Below are 23470 nucleotides of genomic sequence, written 5' to 3'. Positions count from 1 at the left end.
ATGCAAGACGGACGGATTGGTGGATTTACAAGACGGAGGTCCTGGGTTCGATCCCCGGCTGGGCAGATTGAGATTTTCTTAATTTGTCCAGGTCTGGCTGGTGGGAGGCTTCGGCCGTGGCTAGTTACCACCCTACCGGCAAAGACGTACCGCCAAGCGATTTAGCGTTCCGGTACGATGCCGTGTAGAAACCGAAAGGGGTGTGGATTTTCATCCTCCTCCTAACAAGTTAGCCCGCTTCCATCTTAGACTGCATCATCAGGTGAGATTGTAGTCAAGGGCTAACTTGTAAAGGATAAAAAAAAAAAAAAAAAAGTATGCCATCCGTCCTACCGGTCGATCGATCGGTTCGATCCAGGCCCTGTTAGTCTATTGTCGTACCCACTTCTAACATCTTTCTAGTCTTTCCCGACTAATTGGAGGGGAATGGGAATACTGGTCATATTAAGAAAAAAATAAAAAACGATATGGCAAATATTCCATTAAAAAAAAAAATAATACGCACGAGATACAGTTATGACTTCTTTCATCTTTTTTTAGCGATATTTTTCAATATAAAAAAAGACTGATTTTTAAATAATAGGTGTGCTAGATAAACTTAAATAAATATTTCAACTAACCTATAACTGTGAAAGACACTGAGTTCTAAGCGCTCTTTTTAAATGACACTTATTACACGTTTCCAGAGTGGAACAGAGTAATCTCCCTCTCGCCATAGCGTGCAACGAGTTATCTCTAAGTTATCTATAAGTGTTATAATGAGTGTAGGTTTAAAAGGCTTTTATTACCTAATTCCTTCAATTTGTGCTCTAATACGCACGCAGTTGATTACCAACACGATTACTTTATTTTTTTTAATTACTAAATGTTGATTGAATCTTTACATTCTTTGTTTTTGTCTAGTCTAGTCTTAGATAATATGTAAAGCGAAAAGCGGGAGATCAGTCATCACGATATACCTATACAGGGTGCTCGAGGAGTATATCCCATAACTCCAAAGTTATATTCTTTAGGGAAAATTAATTAAAAATCTCTAGGGAACATATGTTCTAAAATGAATATTTGCGAAGTAAATAATATTTCTTTTGTAAGTAGATCTTAAACTGTCTATCTTATAACTGCATCCATAAGTTATGTCGTAGCGAAACTTATTCAGAGCCGTGATAGCCCAGTGGATATAACCTCGGTCTCCGATTCCGGAGGGTGTTGGTTCGAATCCGGTCGGGGCATGCACCTCCAACTTTTCAGTTGTGTGCATTTTATGAAATTAATTATTACGTGTCTCAATCGGTGAAGGAAAATATCGTGAGGAAACCTGCATACCAGAGAATTTTCTTAATTCTCAACATGTGTGGTTGTGGCGTGACTCCCTTTTGTAAGGACAGTAAGGGCGGACGAAGTCGCGAGCGTCCGTTACTTAAGAATATACGCCTGGTGGGCACAATTTGTACTATAATCCGCGCCACGAAACAAGTCCCGTAGACGCTAATGTCTTAATGGCGCTCATTGCCATTTGGTAGTGGCGGTCTTCATTTGCGTAAGACGCTGTCAATTTTATAGTTTGGCAAGTTTGTTGATGACACTCCCATGATCCCAGGAGAGCGCAGGTATGAATGAGGGGGTTAGTAATGCCCCGTGCGCGCGGGGCATTACTAACCCCCTCCCGGCCCCCGCGGACCATCGGGAGTGTTACGAACGAATTTGCCAAGCTACTTTTTTTAAGCGCGGGACTTCTTTCGTGGCGCGGAGTCCATAATGTATTCTGTAGCTCAACGCAAATATTGGGTAAACCCAGGTGTACCCGCTAGACCATCGAATAACACAGACGACTTTACCAAATGAAAAATGAACACTTTCATCTCTCTCCATCTAATTACGTCTCGAATTGCTCAACGGAACATGTTTGTTAATTAAACCGATCTAGATTCGTACAAACTCATTTTCGCCACAGTTCAGTTAGAGTCAGTTTGACTTTCAAATCTACTGTAAGAGCCCCTTCACACTGATAGAAATATATTTTTTCGAGTAATCACACTAGTATTATAAACTAGCAGACGCCCGCGACTTCGTCCTCCGTAAGATCTCATTAATCCAGCCCTTACAGTGGTATCGTTGTAAAAATGGAGTAACTTCTCCTGTTTTCCCAATATTTCCCTTCACTGCTCTGCTCCTATTGATCGTAGCGTGATGAAAAGTATACTATAACCTACCCAGAAGTATGAAGAACAATTGTGCCAAGTTTCATTAAAATCCGTCGAGTAGTTTTTGTGTCTATAACAAAAATACATACATACAGACAGACAAAAGATTTACTAATTGCATTTTTGGCATCAGTATCGATTACTAATCACCCCCTGATAGTTATTTTGGGAATATATTTCATGTACAGAATTGACCTTTCTACAGATTTATTATAAGTAATGTATAGATTTATAAAATTACTGTAAGAGCCCTTTCACATTCAAAGTTCATTTATTTCAACTAGGTTTAGTATACAAGCACGTTCGAAACGTCGGGTAATAATATTATTAGATGATGGTGATAATAATTGGTCGAAAACTTAAAATTAAAGTTACGAGGGTTTCTAATGCGCCTTGGTCCGAGAAGAGCCCACAACAAGCTCAGTCATTAATGTAATTACTAATTATACTTTGCATCCCAAAGGTCAATAGTTTTATTGTTAACTATCAGATAAGTATTCAAAAAGTAATTCGCAAATAATATAAACAGATCAAACATGAAAGCATCACGTTTATTCCAAAACAACTAAACATAAGTACAAATAGTTATAAAATAGATTAACTAAACAAAGTAAATAAACTAAAATACACTAACAGTCATCGCATTGGTACGAACATTGTGAACATTTGACGTTTCTTGGGCACCGGTGTACTCTCCTAGAATATAGGAAACTTATATTATATCTATCCATCATCATCATCATCATCAGCTGATGGACGTCCATTGCTGGACATAGGCCTCTTGCATGGACCTCTAAGCACAACGGTCTCGAGCCGCCAGCATCCAGCGGCTCCCTGCAACCCGCTTGATATCCTCGGTCCACTTAGTGGAGGGTTGAGCAACACTGCGCTTTACGGTGTGGGGTCGCCATTCCAGTACCCGTTGGGACCCCAACGTCCATCGGCTGTGCAAAACACATGTTACTAAAGTTAAAATTATTATTACAATTTCTACCACTTTTAATTCCTGTGTGAAGATGAATCTGATTAAAAGCTGATCCTTTAATTAACCGACTATGAAGCCAAAAAGTCCGAGTGACATAGGCTTTATAAATTAAAAAAAAAATTATATGAATTTAATTTACTAGCCTACGCTACGTAGTTACACTCGCGTAGTTCCCGTTCCCGTAAGAATACGGAGATAAAACACAACACAACCTATGGCACTCACAATCAACGTGGCTTTATGGTAAAAGAATTTTCAAAATCAGTTTAGCAAATTCAGAGATTACCCCTACAACCTCACAAACTATACCTCTATAGAGCATAGAAATGCGGAAGTGAGTTTCACACCTAATCCGGTAATTGATTTTAAAAATTCTTTCACCAATGGAAAGCTACATTATCAGCGAATAACATAGGCTATAATCCATTCCCTTATCCGCTAGTAGGTATGTATACAAAAATGATTTTCTATTTCCCGTGGGCACGCCATAACGTGAGAATTACTTAACCGATTTCATTCATCGTTTTCTATGTTCTCCGTTACGTGATAGAAGGCAACGATATTTTATACTAAGGATAGGGCACTAACGCATCAACTGAGGCGGAGAAATGTGCATAATTGTCTTAATTTCATTTAGTCGCTTAATAAACAACAAAAGCCATTTAAACAAATCGTCATCAACCCATATTCGGCTCACCGCTGAGCTCGAGTCTCCTCTCAGAATGAGAGGGGTTAGGCCAATAGTCCACCACGCTGGCCCAATGCGGATTGGCAGACCTCACACATGCAGAGAATGGGGATGATGACTAGGTTTGAATATATTAATTTTTATGATACATTCGGGTAAATAGGGTCAATGTTAACTAATTTATATATAAAAAGCAAAGATTGTCTGGATATTTGCAAAATAAATGAGATTATAAAATTTCAAAAACTACTAAAATTTTTTTATCGTAATTAGATGAAAATTCATACAGTTTTAGCTTCCTTACATTAAATGTGACATTTTTTAATATATGAACTATAAAGATAAACGCACAAATAACAAAGATATTAGTAATTTTGTTTGAACGCGCATACAAATCTAACGACCATTACATGCCTATGACGTCATTTTTTCGAGCCATTTTGTATGGGGCGTTTTTCAGGGATCCGCGGCAGCGCCGCAAATCTGACTCTTTAAATCCCTGTAGCTCCGAAAGTAATGATCGCAGATACCCTGTTACTTTTACAAAATTGCTTTACTATTAGTATACTCTTAATTTATATACAATTTAAAAAACTGTCATCATCCCTATTAAGATAATTCTCTGGTATGCAGGTTTCGTCACCGTTTGAGACACGTGATATTTAATTTCTTAAAATGCACACAACTGAAAAGTTGGAGGTGCATGAACCGGAACGGATTCAAACCCGCACCCTCCGGTATCGGAGGCAGAGGTCATATCCACAGGGCTATCTAATAGAAACAAGGATATTTGCAGAAGAACCAAAGTCACCGACATAATTAAACGATTCGCGAAGTTGAAGTGGCAATGGGCGGGGCACATAGTTCGAAGGACCGATGAACGTTGGGGCCCCAAGGTGCTGGAATGGCGACCCCTCACTAAATGGACCGAGGATAAGCGAGTTGCAGGGAGCCGCTGGATGCTCGCAACAGTAGCATAGATATTTTTTATCACGGAGAAATCCAGTTCCCGCGGAATTAGTGAAAAATTTAATTTTACGCTGATGAAGTCGCGGGCGTAACAATAAATAGATCCATTTTTTAACCGACTTCCAAAAAGGAGGTTCTACGTTAGGTTGTATGTATGTTTTTTTTTGTTCGTATGGGTTTCAATGGGAGAGGGGCGCCGTAAAAATCTCGCCCAGGGGCTCTGGTAGTGCTAAAGCCGGCACTGCCGATAAGTACCCATAAACTAAAATAAACACTGTTATCGAATATCAATAAACAATTTATCATTATCAGTCCATCTAATATCTAATTGGATAGACAGATAAAAACGTAAAGATGCAGTCTTGGAACGATTTCATTGTAATACCTATAGATACATTACATGTGCGTGATTATAAACGTGACCAAGCGCAGTTTGATAAAATAAAATGAAATCGTGAGTGACGTAAGTGGTATCAATCAAACCCTTGAAAAACTACTTCATCGTGGATAAATAAATGTAGATGTGGATAATATACTTTTCGCCAAAAAACTCGAAACAGTACTTGCGAACTGTTTCGATTTTTGATCTGATCTGAGAAAACTATTAATGCGTTGCCGGCATTTGACGGAGACCATAGTCAATATTAATATTACAAATGCAAATGTGTCTGTCTTTCAAACCTTTTCACAGCTTAACCGGAAAAAAAGATTTGGTTGAAATTTAAAGAGATACATTGGACTTTTGAGCATAACATAGACAACTGTTTATCTTAGAAAAATCAATAGTACCCGATGGATTTGTAAAAAACTCATTATATTTGGGCGGTTGAGGGTCTACACTCTTGATCCATATCTATACATAGACAACTTTTTATCTTAGAAAAATAAATAGTTCCCGATGGATTTGTAAAAAACGCATTATATTTGGGCGGTTGAGATTGTACACTGTACACTCTTGATCCATATCCATCCTTTAAATAGCCCCATATCGTAGACAGAGAAAGTTATAGAATAGACAATTAGATAGCATTCCGTCAATAGAGAACAATTGCTTATGCATAGATATTTGGTGGGAACAACAATGGTTCAAATGAAAATAAACCTGTAATGAGATAGATACACACATAACTATAGGAAGTGATCCTATTTGTGTGTATCTCATAAGGCCTCCGAATGTTTTTTCGTCTCGCCCAATGATGAAAAAAGAAAAAAGAGGTACACAGGACACGTTCAAAGTATGCTAATTAGCAAACCTGAGGTCAGTCGCCGTTGACAACGCCGCACGCTGATATAACATGTAACCTGTCTTCCTTTTTCTTCTAACATTATTGGTCTCGCCCGATTATACTTTATCATCATCATCTCCTTACCCTTACCCCACTTAAGTGGGGTCGGAAAAATATGTCAATCTTTTCCATTCGTCTCTATTACTCGTCAACTCATCATCCACTCCTTTTACACACATGTCCTCTTTCACACAATCCAACCATCTCTTCTTTGGCCTTCCTCTCCTCTTATGACCTTCCACTTGCACATTCAACATTTTTCTAGTAATATGACTTTCCTCTCTACGCATTACATGTCCATACAAAGCTAACCTGGACATGTAATGCGAAGAGAGGAAAGTCATATTACTAGAAAAATGTTGAATGTGCAAATGATTTTAAACTTGAATGTGCAAGTGGAAACCGATTATAGTTTATATTAATTAATAATTAAAATGTCCACTTACTGGTGTCCTGCGGTGTAACAGGGTCCCCACAGGGCTGGGTATCTTGGTAGGCGTGCCGTGCGGGCTGCGGGCTGAAACAACATTCATCATACTTAATTTATATTATTTCTATTAATTGGGTTTGTATTTTTTGTGGCCTTAAGTGTACAAATGAAACAACGATCAATATAAATAATAATATTTTTAATATGGGTAGGTTGGTGTTTTTTGTGACGAGTAATTCAATGGGGTAAGATATTTTTAAAGGCGTGCCCTTCAATATGAATATCTATTCTAATATTATAAAGCTAAAAAGTGTGTTTGTTTGAACGCGCTAATCTCAGGAACTACTGGTTCGATTTGAAAAATTATTTCTATGTTAGGTAGCCCATTTATCGAGGAAGGCTATAGGCTATATATTATTACCGTATTCCTATGGGAATGAGAACGCGGGTGAAACCGCGCGGTATCAGCTAGCAATGAATAACACCGATGTCTTTATAAATACTTCTGTGGTGAAGGACGGATGTAGAAACAATAAAAATCATAAAAAGTATATCACTGAAAGTAGTTTTCAAATCGGACCAGTAGTTTCTGAGATTAGCGCGTTCAAACAAACGGCGTTTTGCCGGTAGGGTGTTAACTAGCAACGGCCGAAGCCTCCCACCAGCCAGACCTGGACCAATTAAGAAAATCTCAATCTGCCCAGCCGGGGATCGAACCCAGGACCTCCGTTTAGTAAATCCACCGCGCATACCACTGCGCCACGGAGGCCGTACATCATAATCCGTACTGGAACGCGGTACGTTTTTGCCGGTAGGGTGGCAACTAGCCACGTCCGAAGCCTCCCACCAGCCAGATTCTACGCATTCTTGCATGTATGAAGAGCCCCTGAGCTGTTTAGCGAAATAATGGAGGTAAATCAGGTGCTATGCAAACCTCAATGTCATACATTCAATGAAAATACCCAACAATATGTTGACATTCTATGTACACATTGAGCGGTGTTTGTGGTTAAAGTTCAAGGTTTATGTTATCCTGTTTGAGATACAATTGACAGCAAAGCTAATATTATAAAGAGGAAAGATTTGATTGTTAGTTTGTATGCTTGTTTGCATTGCATAGGCTCTGAAACTAATAAAACAATTATTTCTCTGTTGGGAAGCTACACTATCCGCAGGTGCGACATAGGCTATATTCTCTTTTTAGGACGTTTCTACGGGAACGGGAACCACGCGGGTGAAACCGCGCGGCGTCTGCTAGGAGGTAATAGATAGCCTGTGATAGTTAGACCATCTTGCTAAGTTAAGTTTGTCAGCCCATTACATATTCATAAATTATAGAAATGATCTTCAACCATCTGTTTCTTCATATCAAAATTAGGATGTTAAAATTATGTTGGGAGTAGGTTGCCTCAAAAATTTGTAGCAGTATATACTCGTATATGGAAAGTTTTATTTTTTTATTTTTATTCTTTACAAGTTAGCCCTTGACCGCAAATCTCATCAGATGGTAAGTGATGATGCAATCTAAAATGGAAGCAGGCTAACTTGGTAGGCGTAGGATGATAATCCACATACATTTTGGTTTCTACAGCATACCGGAACGCTAAATCGCTTGGCGGTACGTCTTTGCCGGAAACTAAACAGTAACAAGGTGGTAATAAGATTCAGCCGAAGCTTCCCACCAGCCAGACCTGAACCAATTGAGAAAAACCTCATTCAGCCCACCCGGGGATCAAACCCGGGGCGAGGCTGTCAAACAATATGGATAGGTATGGTCATAATCCTACCACGCTGACTATACATACATACATGTCTTTAAAAGACTAATCTTATTGTAATGTTTAGTAAATTACTTAAACCATTAGAGCAATCATGAAAACAATCTGAAAATATGTATGCATTCTCAGAATAGCCTCAAGGTCCATGACATATAAATTGTATGGGCACTAATTAAAACACTTTACAAATTAGTAGCATATGCCTATTGCCTAGTCATGCTACTGTCATTCTATTTTCCTCTCCATTTTGGACATGATATAATACACATGTTATAGACCGAGAGCCAGTGACAACCAGACCTTTGTAATTTTTAATAGCTGAAAGTTTGTCAGCTCATGCTCCTACTATAGATGAGTACCGTAACCAACTATGGAGTTTGGACTGTGGTGGCTTTGGGAGATAGCAGGTTTTAAGGATCCAAACCATCAACCACCTAACTATAAAGCATAATGTTTTTATATTTTTATTCACATATTAAGAGAAATGATATCACCATTCACCATACATTTGGCTTCAAGATAGCCCCTCGCTAGAGACCTTGTAGTTTAAAATGAAATAGTGTTTTTCGAAGGCTTGCCGTGAAGCTACGGGACTGACGACTAGGAATATAATTTCTCATATTATGCTGAGGAAAACATGAAAAAATTACACTTTACTCTTAGGTTAGGTTAGGTTGAGTTGGTTAGCTACCATACTTACTTATGGTAGAAACATGAGCTGACAAACATTCAGCTTTTACAAAATTACAAAGGTCTGGGGTTTGCAGGCTCTTAGTCTAATATTACTAATACTTTTGTTGAATTTTGAGTAATGAAAATAGGTGTACAATTGGCTATTCGTTGTACAGTTAAAATAAGTTGTACATTTTAAACAGTGGTATACAAAAAGTTTTTAACTTATGTAGCCATAATTAGGTACAAATTTTACAAAATAGAAAATTCTCTCTGTAAGGACCCTGGTCCTTACTGTAATAGAAGCAAATCACTGGCTCATAACTATACTTGTATATGAACAACACTGACAGACTAACTGCTTACCCCCACTCCCAGTGTACATACATGCAAACACTACACTCAGTACAGGTTATTGGAGTATTAGGGTAGGCAGTGTGTTTTTGCATCTATGAAGTGCAAGCTTTGACAACCTCTCTGGCACAGTTGGGAGTGCAGTGGTTCTCAACAAACAGGTCGTGGGTTTGATTCTTAGCACTTTAATTCAAAATCACTTTAATATTTTATATTTTCTAAACTGGCACAGTTTTGTACTGTTGGCAGGATTTGGCCGTGGTTAGTTACCACCCTTAGGGCAAAGAAGTACCACCAAGCAATTCTTCTTTGTGGATTTTTTTTCTCTGCAACATCGGGAACGCTAGTTCAAACCCACTGGCTTGTGGGCTAACTGCTGCTGTCAGAGTCATAAAAGCAGACTTGAGGACAGTGGTCCCCAGGTCTACTAACGCCATTTTTCCAACCACTAATCTGCTTATAGTCTGTCGATTGATTGCAGATTAAAAAGAAAAATGAAAAAAAAAATATTTTTTAAAAAAAAGACTTACGTTTAGTGGGTATTAATCTCGGGCTGATTGGTGGACGGTCTTCACTAGCAAAAGTTGAATTCAAGTCTGTTTCATTAACCAATGAGTTATTATTGTACTTTTTGACGCTGTCTGCCCAGTCCTGTATCCAAGTCTTATCACCCTTACACCTATTTAAGCTCATATATGATAACTTCCCAACAACTTGATCAGGAGAAACCTCCGTGTTAGTAATTAAAGCTTTTTGAGCATTCTTCAATGCTGTATTTTCAAATTTAACTTCGTCAACACTTTTCCCGAGTAGCGATACAGGCACGGAGGACTCCCGTGATAATCTATGTACGTAATCTGTTTGATCGACATCCGATTTTGTTAAGCTACATCGCCTTCGACTTGGCATTTCAACTTTAAATGGAAATTTGGAACTCAATACCCCTGATGTAGTGACCGAAGTAAATGTACCAGCATCAAAGTTTTCCTCGTGAGCTGATTTAGAGAATGGCTTCTCAGTTATTGTCCTGACTCTGTTTTTGATTTTCTCCAAGTAACTTCTAGTAGATTTAATCTGTTTTGTTGTTTGCACAGCCAAGTCAGTTTCATTAGGGGATTCGTAGCAACAGGATATTTCCAAGACATTCTTGTCTTTTGAAACTTTTTGCAAATCACCAGTCTTATTTGTCGATAAGGGATTTCTTAAACATACATCTCTCCTTGGTTCTTTTGTGATCACTCTTTGCAGATTTGGGTACTCAAACACTAGTTCTGGGTCTTTATCTATACTGCAGTGGCTATTTATCATGTCTACAGGTTCACTGTACAGATCTAAACCCAATGTTCTGTCTATACTCATTCTAGCTTTCTGCTCCTCTGTGTAATTGTCGCCTTCAATGGTGTAGGTGCCAGTTGAAGAATGATTTGACTCATTGTCCTCGTCATCAATGTATAAAGGTTCAGATTTCAAAGGACACTTTTTGAACAACAAATCTGGGGTTTCTGACTGGGCTCTAGACTTGCGTAAAGGGCTTTTGGAATGCTCTGGCGTGGACAGACCGTTATCTGGGGTGAGAATGTCTAATTCTGGACTAGAAATGTCTGTTAACATCACCCCTTCTGGACTCCTGTCTATTATGTCTGCCATGACGTGTTTGTGGCAGTTTAGGTTCCCGTAACTCGGTGTTCTATGGACGTTTTGAATATAGGAACTGTTGGAACTTTTTAGTGGCAGGTTGAGGGATTGTCGAGGGATGTAATCACTCCTTGACATAATACTGTCGACCATCGGACTTTTTGACGTACGTTTCGGCAGCAAAGTGTCGTTCACTGGGGATTTGATTGGTCTACTTACAATGGGGCTGGTGTAATTTGGTCTATCGACACTCTGGGCTAGCGGGCTGTTACGAAGTTTAACAGAGCCGGAAACGCCACTGTCCTCTTGGTCAGAGGAAAAATAGCCTTCCGAGTTGTAGCCCTGGGCTTTGCGAGGCAGCTTGGCGCTTAGGGGTGGTCTCTGAGACTGAATCGGACTAGGCCTAGACACACCTGCAGACATGGACTGTACTCTTTGATGTCTCGCCTGAGACTTCTTCGCTAACTCTTCAAGTCGTCGATTGTCAACTTGTTTAGAGTTCCCGAAGTCGATTGTGAAAGCCATCGGATGAGGTTTCGGTGTTGAAGGCTCGGAATTTTCCGATTTCTCAGACTTTTCCTGACCTTCCTCAACTGTGTCGACGAACTCATTTTTGCTATCATCTGACGGACTATTCGCCTCGATGATGCTGCTCGGACCTGCCGATAAAGGACTAGACACGTCTTCGACACTAACACTCATATTTTTTTCAAGGATTTGTTAGCTGTGACATATTCACAAACCACTTTGCACGCACAGCCTTTGTTTCACTATTTTAGAAAGCACAGCACAAGAGAACACAGAACTAAGAAATTTAATAGTAGAATTAACGAAAACTGAAAAGTGGAACGAGAGCACACATAAAAAAATTCTAGGTCTACAATCTACATTCGTTCGCGATTAGCTCGATTACGAGCACGAACTTGACACGAACAATGACGAATGGCGACTGCAGAAAAAAAGGAATGTTTTGCTTTTAATTTGATTTGATTTAACCAACCAAAACCATATGTTATGATTTATTATTTGTAGATCTTATCTTTCTGGTAACACTTTTTACCTAATGACAGCTAGTTGACCAATCAGAGGGATTGTCTTATGTAAATTCTACTTCCTGATTGGTTACCTTAACTAAACAAAGAACGAAGTTTATCTGCTTGTCACATTTTTATAGAATTTATCTTTAAAATACTTTAGTTACCATTATTTTATTTTATCTAATCTTATAAAATATTAAAGGTATTACTGTTTCAAAGAAAAATTAAAGATATATAAATAAAAATTGTAATAAAATTAATTTTGAATATTTTTTTCACAACTATCTGGCAGCACTTTTACATATTCTTTATTTGTTATTTTATCTGTGAAGATATACTTCATTTAACGCACAATATTTTCAAAATTTATCCCCCATCAACCACGGCATTTTAAATATTACATACAATTCTTTGCTTTTATAAAAAAAAACAGTTGTGATTTAAAATTGAACTATATTTTTTTTATAAAAGTTAACATAGAGGTTGATTTCATGTTTTAATTTATTATGTCTCATTTATTTTTTAAGCATTTCGTATGCTTGAAAAGACACGTCAATTTTAAGTCATTAACAAGTTGCTGTCATGTCATGTCATTTCAAATCATCAGTCATTGTCAAAACTTTAGAAAACATGGCTGAGGCCGCCTTTTCGGAGGACGGAAAATATTATTCAATAATCAGTCAAGACGGTAGATTAAGAATATGGGACACAGAAACGAATGTCCTCAAACAGGAATACACACCAGACCTGCATTTAACATCACCACCATCTTGTTTACAATGGATAAGCGTCAGTTTAAATGCCGTAAGTACTACACGTGGTATTTAACCTTGTATTTATTGGATAACTATTAAATTGTTTTGAATCTATCATTAATATACACATTTAATTTCAACCTCCCTACAAAATCACTAAAGTATATTGCCTTCATACCTGTTGCTTGGGAAAATTTATCAATAAAAACATAACCTAAAACATATCGAAAAAGGTGATATTGGATCTATAATAATAATAATCCGTTCGTCGAAAGTATTTTCCATTTTATATTTATATTGAAATTGTTAAAAATTTAAAAAAAAGAACAAAAAAATAAATGTGATTAAAAAAATAATCAGCTCGTCAAAGAGATAGTTAGGGAGACCTCTGACTAAAACGTACTTTTAGTTGACCCCCTTTTATGTCACATCAAAAGAAGGCTAAGTGTCCCTACGAAAAACGTTCATCGCCTGCTGATGATGATATGATTAGCAAAATTGCCTATTTTACACTAAAAACAAAATACATTTGTTATTTATCATGTATTTTCTTTTACTATGCTACTTATTAAAACTATAAAACTTACAGAGTCCACAAAAAGGTGCCCGTAGAAAATCCATAAGTGAACCAGAACAATATTGCATAGCATTAGGAACGTCTAATGGAAACATCCTCATATATTCTATAAGTGAAGCTAAAGTGGAAACAGTTTTAAACCAGAAAGACAACAACAGCAAAATGGTAGCCTTGGATTGGCATAGAAAGTATGGCCTCTTCAGTTGCACCGCAAACAGTGTTGTACAAGAATGGGATTTACAGAGTGGGAAGACTAGGAATAAGTATAATGTCAAAGTTGTCGCTGCAAATAAACAAGGAAGCAAGATTAGCGCTATAAGGATAGTACCACACAATCAAGTAAGTGTCATTTCATATTTTTTATATGCTACTTAACTCTGCTGTGTTATTGGTCATATAAACATATTTTAAATGAGGGTAGAAATCGCTAGCAATTTTAACAATAATAATAATTTCAACAAATTAATGACAATAAATTTGATCAACAAGCTTAGAACGATTAGGTATAGTTAACTTTAATTAGTGAAAAATGCATATTTCGACACTTAAGGAAATCAAAACTCAGGCAGTTGGTACAACAAAGCTATAATATAAAAAACTAGCTCACGCCGTGCGGTTTCACCCGCTCGTTCCCGTAGGAGTACGGGGATAATATTTAGCCTATAGCATTCCTCGATAAATCGGCTATCTAATACTAAAAGATTTTTTTAAATGGGACCAGTAGTTCCTGAGATTAGCGTGTTTAATCAAACAAACAAACAAACTCTTCAGCGTTATATATTAGTATAGATTTAATTAAACTAAGGGTACTTCCTATTGACCTAGAACTATAAAATTTGGCCAGTAGCATCATTAAAGAGTATAGACCAGAAGTATGAGAAAAAGTCATTCATAACTAAGAGCACCAGCTCATTTACAATTCTTAGTTTGGCTGACTAAATTGCAAAATTATACTAACAGGTATAGCCTGCACTTTCTCCAACTAAATTGTCCAGCTAATAAATTGGACACCGGTCATATGAGAGTCGCGATTTACTTTTGATTATATACAAAAGAAAAAGTTGTAATTGTAAACAATTAAATTGTAAACATTTCCAATTAAGTTGTTCGATAGTCGGCCAACTAAGAATTTTAAGTGAGCAGATGCTCTAACTCTTCTAAACCAGGGGCCTATGAAAATACACAATTTGATCCCTAGACTAGGTGTTTATAATGATCCTACATACAGCACCTTCAGTGGCATCTGTGGGCAAATTTTAGGCAATTATTTTTCTCTATTCTAGGACACACCAGCAAAGTTTCTTATCACAGCATCATGGCAGATCAAATTGTGGCGTCTACATAACTCCATCGCAGTTGTTGTGAAAAGTTTGGGACACAACGCAGCGCCCAGGGCTCTGTTGACTGTCAGCACAGTGAATAAGTCTTGCTGGCTCATTGAAGGCTCCCAGTAAGTAGATTTTAATGACTTCTAAAAAGGAAAAGGTTCTATATTCAGCTATATGTCATTTTCATCATCTTTAACAGCCGATGGACATAGGCCTCTTGCATGGACTTCCAATCACTATGTATATGTTTTTTTTAATTTTAAGATCAAATTGACTAATCTTAGGTAACTCACTAAATAAGCTTTAACTTTACTCAAAGGAGTGATTCTGCACAAGGTTGTTTTTTGGAAAAAAAATTAAATTTTTTTACAATTTTTTAATGATGCTATAAATGACAAATGTGCATCATTCCAGTATAATCTTTTCACCAAAGATTGGAAGACATGTATTGGAAAATTATTTTTCCACATTTTATTACCTGCTTATTTGCTGAAGAACTTTTTTCAAGTTCCATTAGCTATTTAAATATCCAAGATTGAATAAAATATGTGGTATAAATAAAATTTTTAACCTCCTGCTAGCTACTTGGTACTAAGTAGAGAAGATATTGCAATATCGAAGTCACCCTGTCTTTTTAAAATTGAGTTTTGATTGAATCTTGATGTGTTAAGGCCCTCAGAAGCTGTCTGTAAACAGCATTTGATTGATTCAGATAAACAGCGTTTTGAGAAATCTCAAAAGAACCTACAAAATAATAATTTTATTTTTTTTAATTTGAAATTGATGAAAACAATAATTTGATGCAACAAATGTAATAACAACCGCTTAACTTAAATTTCTCTTTCTCTTCAGAACAGAAAGGCTTCTATCATTCTGGGACGTAACAATAACAGAAGACTTAAATCAAACGAACCAACAAAATGGCGACGAAGTGACACCCAGTAAAAGACAAAGGAAGAAATCTACATCCACACCAGCATACAACTTCGTTCTAGAAGATGCTCCAAAGTTAATACACCTCAATATGACGCAAGAGGAAAACAGTACAAAGCTAAATTTGGCAGCTGCAACCAGGAGTGGGGTTGTACATTATTACGGACTTACTTTAAATGGGTAAGTACTTTTTTTTTTTTACCAACACAAATGTCTATCTGAGGGATTGTAACAGTCAAATGGTTGGACCGATTACAATGCAAGAAACCGTTCTTGCATTTGAAAGCCACTTTCCTTGCAACGGTTCTTAGCTATGTTTTGGTTTCTAAGTGAAACATATATAGAGAATATCCTGACATATCGGATTGACTTTACCATGCTTGAATTTGTTGGTTTTTCACAAAATACAAAATAAATTAACTATTCATAATGAACTTCTACAATATCTTCAATTTCTTTTTACTGCTGATGATATGTTGGAGAATCCACAATAGAATCAAGTTCGTTTTGCTCTTGAAAGTTGGCCTCGTTTCACTATAATAGTATATGGCAACTGTCACTGTACCCCTGCTATCTGAAAAACACTTTTATTAACTTATATATCTAGATATCACTTTAGAGATAAGGCCGCCGTTACACCATTGTTTGTATTTTACTTGGTTTGTTTTTGTAAAATTTTGTTATTTTGTTTTTGGTGTAATAAAGTGTTTTTTTTTTATTATTAACTTACGAACGCCTGTGGTAACGATACCATAGGCGATTCGACGCTTGAAAAGACGGCAAATTCTTGATTGAAAGCTACATATGTCATACATATATATGGAGCTTCTCCCGCTGGGGAAGGTTGCTTCTAACCGCCAAATCTCCCTACAACCCCTCTGCTCATAGTCTATCGACTGATCGCACGAGATCAATAGAACAAAAAAAAAAAAAAATATTAACTTTTACAGTGAATCAGTGAAGCCAATAAAGCCATCTCTGACCATCCAAGTGACAACAGAAGACGCCCAGCCGCTGCCCCTGCAGTGTTGCTGGGTGCCCCCCGCCGGAGACCTGCTCCTGGGCTATACCAGTGGCCCAGCACTGGTGTTTGAGAGACTTGTAAGTATCTTTTGAGTTTAATTAAATCCTCAAAATCAACCAGACCTTCGATTTTAATAGATTAATGTAATAGATACAAAATTCGTTATCAACCCATATACGTTATCACTGCTGAGCTCGAGTCTCCTCTCAGAATGAGAGGGGTTAGGCCAATAGTCCACCACGCTGGCCCAATGCGGATTGGCAGACTTCACACACGCAGAGAATTAAGAAATTCTCTGGTCAGGTTTCCTCACGATGTTTTCCTTCACCGTTTGAGACACGTGATATTTAATTTCTTAAAATGCACACAACTGAAAAGTTGGAGGTGCATGCCCCGGACCGGATTCAAACCCACACCCTCCGGAATTGGAGGCAGAGGTCATATCCATTGGGCTATCACGGCTCACAAGATTAATCAGCAAAATAAAACAAATACAAAAACGTTAGGAAGTAACAACATTATAGTGATAATGGTTTTTTTTTCTGTGGATTTTGTATAATGTTAATAAAAAAAAGGCCTATACCCTATACAATGGGATTCATGCAAACGTAATATAAAAAGAAAAAAAATATATCTATTAAAAAAAAAAAAAAAAAAATTGTATTACTAATTTCTATGAAATAAATAAAGACTTTATTATAATTATTATTATTATTATTATAATAAAAAAAAATATATAATGTAATGAGGGTAACAGCTGAAAATCAGTGTTGTATGCATCTAGCATTTTGCTTGCACATTGCTGAGCTACTTGTAAGTACCCTTTTCAAGGTTGTGTCAAACATGGCAGAGTGGTGATTGATGTTTCTACTACTTGAGTTTTGGTCTTGCCTTGTTCATGTGGTTGTGGTATCGGAGACTACAATAGGCAGTACTTGAGGTGATGTTAAGTTGTTTTTTTAAACATATTTGCTGCTTCTAATTGAATTTAATTCACTTGAATTTGTTCACATTTTTTATTTTTTTATGTTAGCTGTGGCGTCACACGGGTCTCAGCTGAAAATCAGCGCCGTGTATTATGCTTGTATATAGTATAACGGCATATGCTGAGCTGTACACCCTTCCTTTTTTAAGGGTTACAGACAGACATGCTGTCTTTAGAGAAGGATACTGTTTGTAACTTTTAAATTTGAATAAATTTATTTTCTTTCTTTCTTTCTTTCTTATCATTGTTTTTATTTATTGTTCATGGAATACAGTGGATTCTTCTCCACTAATAGAGAGAAACTAATCAATACTTTTGTAGGAAATTATTCACAGCCCCTTTTGTTTTAGGTACCAGATGTGAAAACAAAAACGCAAGTCCTCATACGTGGTGAGCGTAAAGCAAAGGAGAGAAGTACAAAGAAACAGAAGGACGTGGCTACAACAGGTCACAAGGACGTCAACTATGTGGAACCCATCGGCGGGGTCAGCAGAAAGCGAACAACGCCGGGCGAACCAGTAAGTGTTATTTATTGTTATGGCACTTTGTACTCTCAGACTAATTACATAAGGACCTGCTTTGCTAAACGTTACTTTTCTGTCAAAGTATATGATCAAAAATCTTTTTTTTTTTTTAATTCATTACTATTGTGCAATCAGCTGCAACAGCTTTAAGCAAATTGCTTGTGGGTATGTATGATCAATAATCTAGAATAGATTAATTAGATTTAGATTAGATTCTAGAAAGAATAGAAACTGTCACTATAGGTGGTTAAAGAGTTCCATAAAAATACCTTTTTGTGTAGTTGAATGGTGTAAAAAACAGTTAACAACTTCTAGTTTAGTGTAAGATATATATCTAATCTAAGCTCATTTTCCTCACAAAATGACAGACCAGACAATTTTGCTTGTGAATTTGGGTGTTACACTAGTCCTTATGTAATTAGTCTTAGTTTGTACTGTGATTATTTGAATACTAGTCCATAATGTCTGTCTATAATGTATATATATATAATGTTTTCGTATAGTTTTCATATGTTGATGCCTGTTTTCCTGTGGAATCAAAGACATTATATTTCTGTTTACAGGTGGAAGTGTCAATGGAGGCTCGTCTGGAGAACCTGACTGTGGACATCAAGAGTCGGAGCCGGGCAGCGGTTAGCCACAACCTCACCAAGCTGCTGATGCAGGGCCTGCACTCCAAGGACAAAGGGTGAGGGTTTATCTACTTTTACCACAGACTAATTACATAAGGACCTACCTCGAGATGTTACTTTTCTGTCAAAGTATATGATCAATGATCTAATGCAATTATAAAAACTGTCTATGTAGATAAATACATCCTGTGTCCTTACATTACACACAACTATAAATTCAGATCTTAATACACACACGTGTAACTTTAACACAATGTAACATTGATTATATAGATGCAATCGTGATCACATACTTTTGACAGAGGGGTAACTTCTATTGAGGCAGGTCTTATGGTGATTGGTCTGAGGCCTCATACTTGGCCAGTTTTATCATCAGGATAATAATGTAAAATGTTTCAATGTTCTAAATGGCATATTTTTGTTTTCCAGGATAATACTAACGGTGCTGCAGAGAGACGAGCCCGCGGTAGCAGCTAACACAGTGGCCCACCTGCCCGCTGACTACGTGCCGCTACTGCTGGACCAGCTAGTGGACATGGCTACCAGACGGACTAACCTGTATGTCATCATTATACCATTTATGTGGAGCTGGCAAACCAATAAATTAATTAATATTAATATTATTAACTGACTGTAAAACTATAAACCGTGATAGCCCAGTGGATATGACCTCTGCCTCCGATTCCGGAGGGCGTGGGTTCGAATCCGGTCCGGGGCATGCACTTCCAACTTTTCAATTGTGTGCATTTTAAGAAATTATATAACATGTGTCTCAAAAAACGGTGAAGGAAAACATTGTGAGGAAACCTGCATACCAGAGGATTTTAATACTCTGTGTGTGTGACGTCTGCCAATCCGCATTGGGCCAGCGTGGTGGACTATTGGCCTAACCCCTCTCATTCTGAGAGGAGACTCGAGCTCAGCAGTGAGCCGAATATGGGTTGAGAATGATAATGATAAAAACTGTCAATCCTTCTATTATAGCATCTATCATTCGTAAACTTGGGCCATTTAAGTATTACTTATGCAGATTTATTACAATTTTTACCACTATGCTACAAAGCTTCGCTTTGACTCATTCTCAACCCCTATCTTATCCCAACCCCTGCACTACCCTTACCCCTATCTTAAGCATTATGAATATAACTCACAATAGTTTCTTAAAACAAAATATAACTTTAAAGGCGGTCTCTACTATTAAGATGGTCACTTAACATCAGGTGCGCTGTGTTGTCCTCAGATGCGCGGCGGTATGCACGTGGCTGGATGCGGTACTACGTTCGCACGCCGCCTTACTACTGGCCAGCGTCAACAGTAGAACAGCGGACCGGCTGTCACATCTGCTGGCTATATTCACTCACAGGTATAGTCCGTTTCATGAAAGAAGTCCCCCAGACGGGCCGCCAATGTATCATTCACCCGCTGAGTATTAAATTCTCAAAGAAATAGAGAAATAGAGGTTAAATTCGACACTCAGCGGCTGAATGATCCCTTGGGGGTGCCCCTACAACGTCTATGAATTCCACTGTTAATGGCGCTCATTTGGTAATGGCGGTCTTATTGTCATGTGTGTAAGGCGCTGTCAATTTTAGTTCAGGTTTTAGTCGCCGGACTTCTTTTATGAAAAGGATTCAAAACAAAACATCCTGGCTAAGTTTTTGTGAGCTCTTCTCGGACCAAGGCGCGTTTTTTTAATTTATTCTTTATTTTAAGTTTTCGACTAATTATCACTGTTATATAATAACTTTACCTGACGTTTCAAATGTGCTTGTAAAGTAAGCTTAATTCATTGATCTCTTCTAATAAAACGACGCACAATCATATAGAAAGTTTCACTTAATTAAAAACTGGCCAATTTTACTTTGACAGTTAGTTATTGGTAAAGAAAGTTATACCTAAAGGCCTTTGGATATAGTTAAATATTCAATAAATTTTCAAATTCAGAGCAAATTCCAGTAACCATAGCACATAGATGCCCCGAGTAACCATAGCAACGTGTTGACGTTGCTATGGTAACAATCGCGTACGAATCTTGTAATAATTGGGTATTTGATTTTTTTTTAAATTGTATATAATTTTATTTTTTTAATTGTAAAGGTATATCAAAAGAATGCCTGCCAATAGTGGAGCAATTTTGTAGAAGTAATAGTGTATCTGCGATGACTACTTTCGGAGATATAGGGACGTCTTTGCGGCGTTTATGTACGTCTCAAAAACGCCCCATACTATAAAAATAAATTAAAAAAGAAAGCAATATAAAAAAAAATTATACTGCTTTATTGTGACATCACACTGATTAAAAATTGTTAACTAAAATAAAGACTACTGAAGTCTACGGACCTCATAAGAAAGCTCAGAGTTACTGTGTTTTGCCTTATACGAAAGCTCAGAATAGCCCATTTGTTGAGGTTAATGAATGTTTTCATCTGTATGTTACAGGAGGTCCCATCTATGCCAGCTGCTGAACCTTAAGGGTCGGATAGACCTCACGGTGACGCAGCGCAGTGCGGCCGGGGAACATGTGGAGCTACAGCCCGTGTTGGACTATAACGGTAACTTTTGCTGCTTATAGCCCGCTAATGTATGAGGTCACATATATGCCTGCTGGACCTCAAGGGTCGGATAGACCTCACGGTGACGCAGCGCAGTGCGGCCGGGGAACATGTGGAGCTACAGCCCGTGTTGGACTATAACGGTAACTTTTGCTGCTTATAGCCCGCTAATGTATGAGGTCACATATATGCCTGCTGGACCTCAAGGGTCGGATAGACCTCACGGTGACGCAGCGCAGTGCGGCCGGGGAACATGTGGAGCTGCAGCCCGTGTTGGACTATAACGGTAACTTTCACTGTTTATAGCCCGCTAGTGTGTGAGGTCCCATCTGTGCCAGCTGCTGAACCTTAAGGGTCGGATAGACCTCACGATGACGTAGCTCATTTACGCGAGTCGCTGATTGCTGATCAATGTTACAAATACTGCTGGGACATAGTAAAATACGAGTATTATTTTTTTATAAAATATCACTAATCGCGCGGGAACCATGAATTTTTCGGGATAAAAACCTCCTGTATCTTTCAGTGAAAGTTTCATTAAAATCGGTCCAGCCGCTCCTTATACAAACCCGTACAAACAGTCAGACAGACAAAATTTTAATAGCGCTTGCTTGTGTTTTGGTAGCGTGTAAATTACCATAAGCACTAATTAGAAAATTTTGTTAATCACAGACAAACACATCAATTTTATTTATATGTAAGTTAACAGCAACATTATTATGTTTACAGATTCGTCATCCGACTCGGAGCCCGAAGTCGGCGTATACCAGTCGGACAGCGAGCACTCGTGGGCGGACGATGCGGACGGAACGGACGCAGTGGACGGGATGGACGCGGACGGTACGGACGGCGTGGACCGGATGGACGCGGACGGGACGGACGGCAGCGACACGCACAGCGATATGTCGGACGACCAGGCGACAGATTGATTAAATGTGTATAATATTTTCATATTGACTTTTATTTTACTAAACACCTAAATCAGGGAATTCTATGTACAGTATGTTAATATTGCATTGAAGAAAGGGATTAATCTAATATATAAAATTCTCGTGTCACAGTTTTCGTTGCCATACTCCTCCGTAACGGCTTGACCGATTTTGATGAAATTTTTTGTACTTATCCGGTATCTATGAGGATAGGCCAACATCTATTTTTTATACCCCTAAGGGTAGGGTAGAGGTAGTTGAAAGTTTACATCGAGTTTCACGCGGACGAAGTCGCGGGCGTCCGCTAGTACTTTATAAAATAAGGAGATTCGCGAGTATAAAAAGTAAATACTCCTTCGCTTTATGATATTAAAGATTCTCTTATATGGTTTCATGGCCTTAAAAACTGTTCTGTGCTCGGAAGTATTTTCCATAACTTCAAGGTGTTGACAAGTCCACTCATAGGAGCCGAACTGCATAACTAATTTTTTTTAATTAAAAATAAAAATCTTCGTTTTTTTAGTTTATATTTTTTTTTTAACTAAACAAAAATTTTAATTGATTATGAAACACGGCTAAAACTCACGTGATATTACGTCGGAGTATGCCCGACTAGTTTCGAACCCATACGGGGCCCTTAGTCATGAGCTGGTTCTTGCATCGCGGCACGATCCAAACTGCGAAGCGGCTGCGCGACGCGCTGCTGCACGCATTGCGCGCGCGGAGAGGGGTTGAGTGGTGGGGAGTGAAGGTTCCGTTACACTCTCCGACGGTTCATTAATGTCATCTTCATTAGACTCGTCTTCTTGTAAGCAAACCGAACTAATGCTATCTTGTTCCAAGTTTGTTGTATGTGACAATGAAAGAAATAGCGGTTTCCACGCTGTGGGCAGCAACCATCCATGATCCCGATTAAAACAAAAATTTGTTATGCAGTTCGGCTCCTATAAGTGGACTTGTCAACACCTAAGTTTCTTTTTATAACTAAAAAAAAATTTACGTTTTCAAAGTAATTAAAATAATTTTATCTATCCTTGCATTTTAAAATATGTAATCGTAGTAAGACTGTCGATATTGACGAGATATTGCAACTGGCACTCCGCACTTGTAAGCTACTTCATGATATTTATCAATGAATAAGTTTGGCTAGGTCATAATATAAGGATGCGGTATAAGGGACATAATTTAAGATCTAT

General features: G+C 37.8%; 2 protein-coding genes across 3 annotated transcripts in view; one reads left to right on the top strand and one right to left on the bottom strand.

Moving 5' to 3' along the window:
- The window catches only part of LOC112046073 (uncharacterized), a 54605-nt gene extending 42617 nt beyond the window's left edge, over window positions 1-11988 (bottom strand). For both annotated transcript variants that reach the window (XR_002886843.2, XM_024082549.2), the window contains exons 1-2: window positions 9894-11988; window positions 6576-6646 (exon numbers count right to left, since the gene is read on the bottom strand). Coding sequence is in view for 1 of the 2 variants with exons in the window: in XM_024082549.2 (XP_023938317.2) it covers window positions 6576-6646; window positions 9894-11700 (1878 nt within the window). In the remaining variant the exon portion in view is untranslated. The remainder of the gene's footprint in view (window positions 1-6575; window positions 6647-9893) is intronic.
- Window positions 11989-12632: 644 nt separating this feature from the next.
- LOC112046076 (WD repeat-containing protein 43) lies at window positions 12633-22296 on the top strand. Its single transcript, XM_052886789.1, has 11 exons — window positions 12633-12839; window positions 13380-13706; window positions 14651-14817; window positions 15548-15808; window positions 16579-16729; window positions 17988-18155; window positions 18725-18849; window positions 19223-19351; window positions 20034-20156; window positions 21233-21488; window positions 22075-22296. Exons 1-10 carry the CDS (start codon window positions 12666-12668, stop codon window positions 21363-21365), a joined length of 1758 nt encoding a protein of 585 aa, XP_052742749.1. The 5' UTR covers window positions 12633-12665; the 3' UTR covers window positions 21366-21488; window positions 22075-22296.
- Window positions 22297-23470: the final 1174 nt, after the last annotated feature.

The sequence above is a fragment of the Bicyclus anynana genome, chromosome 18 (genome assembly GCF_947172395.1).
Source record: "Bicyclus anynana chromosome 18, ilBicAnyn1.1, whole genome shotgun sequence".
Taxonomy (NCBI): domain Eukaryota; kingdom Metazoa; phylum Arthropoda; class Insecta; order Lepidoptera; family Nymphalidae; genus Bicyclus; species Bicyclus anynana.
This window is presented reverse-complemented; position numbering and strand designations above follow the sequence as displayed.